Source organism: Crassostrea angulata, chromosome 6 (genome assembly GCF_025612915.1).
Source record: "Crassostrea angulata isolate pt1a10 chromosome 6, ASM2561291v2, whole genome shotgun sequence".
Lineage (NCBI taxonomy): Eukaryota > Metazoa > Mollusca > Bivalvia > Ostreida > Ostreidae > Magallana > Magallana angulata.
The window spans coordinates 42,416,726-42,422,470 of NC_069116.1; the positions used below are offsets into that span (position 1 = coordinate 42,416,726).

The 5,745-nt window shown below is 32.4% G+C and overlaps 1 protein-coding gene across 1 annotated transcript; it reads left to right on the forward strand.

The window, feature by feature from the left end:
• The first annotated feature begins 942 nt into the window (after positions 1-942).
• Positions 943-4,655, forward strand: LOC128188473 (coiled-coil domain-containing protein 113-like). Its single transcript, XM_052859551.1, has 8 exons — positions 943-1,090; positions 1,757-2,066; positions 2,462-2,617; positions 2,894-2,974; positions 3,139-3,294; positions 3,480-3,587; positions 3,710-3,865; positions 4,011-4,655. The coding sequence occupies exons 1-8, from the start codon at positions 987-989 to the stop codon at positions 4,101-4,103; spliced, it is 1,164 nt and encodes a 387-aa protein (XP_052715511.1). The 5' UTR covers positions 943-986; the 3' UTR covers positions 4,104-4,655.
• Positions 4,656-5,745: the final 1,090 nt, after the last annotated feature.

Genomic DNA, 5,745 nt, shown 5'->3' on the forward strand with positions numbered 1-5,745 from the left:
TTTATACAGATAAAAGGCATATAATTTGAAGATTGTTCACAACAACACATTAATCTTTAGAGCATTTTCTCTATCTTTCTTTTTTCTTGTAATACGACTCTGGACCCTTGGTTTTGAAATGTGCTGTTTATTCTAACCCGTATCGTAAACGAAGTGCAAAAGTTTTGCGTTCATTTGCAAGTGTTAGGCGTTTACTTGCGAAAGTTTTGCGTTATATTGCGAAAGAAATGCATCTATTTGTCGGAGTTTTGCGTTTAATCGCGAAAGTTTTGCTTTATAAATCGTGTGTTCTACTGGAATAATAGTTACACATTTATTTCACGAAAGATTCGCGTTGTATCGCAAAAGTTACTTATTCTATTTTTAATATTTTTAACTTTGGAATATAGCGTAATAGAGTTTTGTATAAAAATATTTTTTACGGTATTGAATATATTAAGATTTTGAAATTTTAGCGATAAAGTTGAATTCATTTGTGATGAAAGCCTTGGGGGAAAATTAAGTTCCTTAAGCTACCTTGTGTTAGATAAAAAAAAGTCATCACACTCTTAGTTAATGGAAAAGTGTGTAACATAATATGCGTTAAAGATATCGAGATTGGCGATTCAGCCAAGTTTTCGTAAAATCCTTTTTGGAAGCCTGCATTATTATTGTCATCTTCGCTAGCCAAGGGTTTTCGGTCCACTCTGCTCCCCATTATGGGGAGCAAAGTGGACCGAAAACCCTTGGCTAGCGAAGATGTATTATTGTGTATCGTCTATAAATTTCGTTTTTAATAGTTTTATAATTTCTTGTCAAAATGAATAAGAAATTAAAAAAAAAGATGCATTTTGTATCCAATATTTTTACGTTTCGAAAATGATTATTTAACGTTATTCCATGAGGCATAAAAAAATAAACCAGTTTTCTCACGACTTATTTCTTGATTGAGTTAGCTAACAAAAAAGAGAACCCGGATGTTTCTATTAGCAACCCCATAAACGAAAATGGCGGAGTCACCAGCTACGATTGACGATGATAAGGACGTTGATGTGGATCCTCTGAATGATTATTCAGACGAACAATTATTCCATCATGTAGAGGAAACCATGTAAATATGATTTTTCAAAATTTTATTGATTTTGTTGCACTAGATCTCATGCAATTGATGACGAAAAACGTATTCAATCTGCATATGATACTGTTTGATGTTTATGCCTACATTCCGTAGCTGAAAATGAAGTGTTTAAATATGTCGACGTACGATTAAGTTTAGTTTATTGTACGTTGCATTTCTAATAAATGAATGTTAAATAGTTGTCACGGTTAATCGTAATAAACAATTTTTTACCAAATGGATGCATCAGTGTTAATAAAAATAAAGTATTTTACCCTCCAGTATACATGTATAAACAATTATGTTTGACATGCATACCATCATTAAACAGTCTTTTCTAAAATCAACATCATACACTGTAGGTTTTTGCACCATACAGAAGTTCACATGTCATTTAAGCATTTCAAAGGTTGGTCATGACACAGTCTACATTATGTATTTAAATAGGATTAAAGAAATAAGTACAGACCAGATGGGGACCTGATCTGAGTCCCTTGAATTTCTAGTCAGGTTCTCTTCTATCTGAGCTATCTTGTGTAGTACCAGTAACATTAAACCTTCAATTTACCATGTAATACATTATAGTCCAATATATTTGAGGCTCAAAATTTTGAAAAGACTTAAATCAATTATATGTTTTGTGGGGTTTTATTTTTTAAGGAAAGAAAATGAGGTCCTACAGACTGAGACTCAGATGTTTGAAAAGTACCTCAAAAGAAATGAGCCAAAAGATACCTTGGGTCTTCCAAGTGCGGGTTTATCTAGCGGAGTGGCCCAGTCCGGGTCACAGCAAGATGTGGGGCGAGGAGTCGGAAGGAAGCGGTCCAAATCTAGGACAAGTAACATCAACACTTCCCTCCGACTCACAACGGAACAGAAATGTGACATCGCACAAAAAGAAATCGATGATCTGAAGGATGAAATTGAACAGTTGAAAGAGAACTGTGAAAAAGTCCTAGACACATACAAGGTATATATATATATGCTTTATTTAGCATATTTGTTTCAAATTTGTTTTATAATATGTCCCTTTTGGAATTGTGTCAGACATAGAGTTATAATAAGGGACATTTCTGTAAATGAAGGGAAATTTGGTAGTATGAAGAAAAACATAATGTATGTAACAGATTGAATAATAACTTATTAGCCTCACTCATTATCACTGACAATTTACCATTAGAAAATAAAAAAAATCTCCTAATATCTGATTTAATACATAACATTTTCACATCATTGGTAGATGTAATTGTAACTTGCAAATTCCGATTTTCCGAGTTATCACATAATAAAAAGATTTACTACTGTACTAGTAGTAAATGTAAATAAATATGGAGACGTTAATACAGTAAAAAAATTTTTCAACAGGCAATCATGGAGGAAGCTGATTTGAGGTTAGCAGAAACCAAAAAAGAAAGCTATGAATTTGAAAGAGATATTGTGAAGGGTGCTATGAATCCAAGGACTGGAAAAGTTATAGCTGAGAAAGTCACCAGATATCTGGATGAGAAAAACAGATCAAGGGTAGGTAACTAGTGACAGGTTTTACTCTGAATCACATGTAGACATTTGGTAACTGGTGCATTCAAAAAAGGTTACAATGTTACTTCAAAGTTCAGAGAATTAATTTAAAATTATGATTTGGTAGTAAATCTAACATGTTTAAGATGCTGAAGAATTACTATTAAGCATTGTGAATAATTGTGTAGCCAAATCTTGATGCTATCAGAGGTTTATCTTTATAATGACAATAATACAATCATGTATGATATTACAATGTTAATGCATGTCTTATTTCAGGACACCCTTATTGAGAAGCTACGGCTGAAAAATTCCACGTTGAAAGTACAGAAGAAAAAGCTGGACCTTCAGCTTAAACAGGTTTGAATTATGCACGTATTATAACTTGAAGAAAAAGTTTATATCTTCATTTTTTTTAAATCAAAAAGTTTATCAAGAAAGCATAAAAATAGGTCATGGTTTATACATGCATACTGTAAATGCAGGTATAATATTTTATCTGATGTTTGATTTTTTTGTTCTAGAAAGAAGAAATGGGTGAAGTTTTGCACAAAGTGGACTTTGATCAGTTGGAGATAGAAAACAAACAGTATTTAGAAAAGATTGACCAGAGGAACACAGATTTATTGGCGCTGAAGCTGATGTCAACTAGAACCAATGGTGTTCTCATCAAATATAAGGTACAGCTTGGGTCTGAGAAAGAAAAAGCTTAAAAACCTTATCTACTAGGCTGTGGATTGTGGAACAATTTATACCCATATTGTTTTGAAGATTGTTTTCATATAATGTTGAAATCTGAAAATTTTCTCACTTGATTCAACTTTTGTAGGTGTATTTTGACATGCCTCTGATTTTTTCTTTTTAGAAAAAGTTGCACACATTAACAAAAGAGTCAGAGAGGCTGAAATCAGAAATAGGATCTAGGAATGATTTGCTCTCTAGGATTGATTCAGAAACAGAAGTTGTTGAAGAGGTTCGTTTGCTAAAGAAAATTTTCATCAAAAAGAAGGGAGATAATTCATAGACAAATATCTAGTTGATGCTCAATGATACAATGTTTTGCTTTTTTCTCATGGGGCTCTTTACATTTTGCAGGAGAGGGCAAAGGCTGAGAAAATTAACAGGAAGTTGAGGCAACAGTTGGCAGATTTTCGCGTACCAGAAGTTATGGAATATGTCACAGAAAAAGCCGATCTGTATGAATTGCAAAAGAAAGTCAAGAGCTGGGAGAGGAAAGTTGAAATCGCTGAGGTAAAATGCTTGTCAAACAAAAATGATATTTTTGACCTGACACGAACATGATGTACAATGTATCAACATGACCTGCTACTGGATTCCTTTTGAATGGTTATAACGGTCATGTGATTTTGAATTCGTATTTTTTTTCATTTTTCAGATGTCCTTGAAGACACATCGAAAAACCTGGAACCAGATGCAAATGGGAAGTCAGATGGAAAACCAATGGCGGATGATGGAGGCTGCCATGTAAATTAGAAGTTGGTTGAATTACCAAAAAAAAACAATTATTTTTAAAAAGGTTGCTCATTCCAAGAATGAAAGAAGAGATCGAGATAGAAAGAAAAATGAGATATTTGATCCGGTTCCCATATTCTTTTGGTATTTATTTTACTCATTTAAACTTAACAATGTTTGTTAAATCAGTGCTGAAATGCTGAAAACAAGTGGTCCAAAAAAAAAAATGTTTAACAGTATTCAATGGAGTTTAATATATTGTGTACATTTGAAACTATATTTGAACAATGATCATGTGTTGCACTTTATTTACTTTATAAATGTTGTGAAGTTTTGTTCTGTGATACATGAGAGCTCTGTTTACCCTATACTTAACCCAATCAGCCATTTTATTTTTTTCCTTATAGTCTGTACTTAAATCAATTGTATAAACATGTCACTGGTTGGCTAATGAGTAAAATACTGGATTGATACTGTAAATATAGTGTTGTTATTACATGTACTGTTGATACGTTGAAACATATACTTAATTCTGATCAGTTTATATTTATAAAATTGTACAGGCAAATATGCATTGTTGTTGAATCCTGTCACAGGTCGGAAGATTGTTTTAAAAAAGAAAAACGAAGAAAAAAAACCATAACACACAAAAAATATAAGGTTATAGCCATTATTCAAAGTTTATTCAAAGACCTATCATTTACAAGATTAACACAAATCCACATCTGACACATCAAGTCACTCATGACATACTCTGACTTGAAAGAATACATTTGTCCATGTACAGTAATTGAAATTGTTGATCATTTTTCATCCCTTTGAGATATTTAAAGCTAAATTGAAGGGTCATGCCCTCTTACAAGGGGAGATAATTAAATACTATTTGCACCAGTTGTTGAAAAAATTCTTCTAAAACCATTTGGCCAAAAAAGCTGCAACTTATGTGAGTTAATGTATCCTCAGATTGTGTAAATTCAATTTTGTTCAAATCAAGTTCCCCAGGAGTAGGATGGAGGTGCAGTGGGTAGATTTAATCTTTATACAGGAATAAGTAGAGAAAGATTTTTTGTAAAATCATATGACAAAACAGATACTGACTTTACAAGTAATAGACCCCTTCATGGTAACTGGGGTACTGCATGCTCTTTTACGGGGCAAAATGCCATAGTTTGTTGAAATATGACATAACATCAATTGTTCCATTTATGTAATTTAATTTATAAACTCTGGAAAAGTATATCAATTTGCCCTGCAAGAGAGAAGTAAAGCAGTTATCATGAAGGGGTCCATCAGGCTACATTGATTAAGTTAGCCCCCTTGGGACAAATATATTGCCTTCCAGTTCATGCCAGACAATATCGTCCCTCATGGGCTAACATTTTCAATCTTTTACCAAAAACAAAGTCAACATTTGTATACATGTATTAAATATAAATAAAGTACTAAAAGAGCTAAGTTAGCTTTAAAATATTTTTTGAGCATCGTTATCCACTTGTGTAATTGTTGATGAACGGAAACCATAACACTTTTGAAAAATCTAACTGGTATTTAATTAAATTGTTGCATATTAGATTCTGATGCAAGACAATAAATGTAATATTCTCATTTTACTTTAACATTAACACCCAAGTATTGAATTGTACATATTATAACAAACA

Excerpts from the sequence above, each read along its gene's own strand:
- LOC128188473 (XM_052859551.1), top strand. The coding sequence starts at position 987 with ATGGCGGAGTCACCAGCTACGATTGACGATGATAAGGACGTTGATGTG. Across the intron at positions 1,091-1,756 it reads CATCATGTAGAGGAAACCAT|GAAAGAAAATGAGGTCCTAC; the intron begins GTAAATATGATT and ends TTATTTTTTAAG. Across the intron at positions 2,975-3,138 it reads TGGACCTTCAGCTTAAACAG|AAAGAAGAAATGGGTGAAGT; the intron begins GTTTGAATTATG and ends TTTTTGTTCTAG.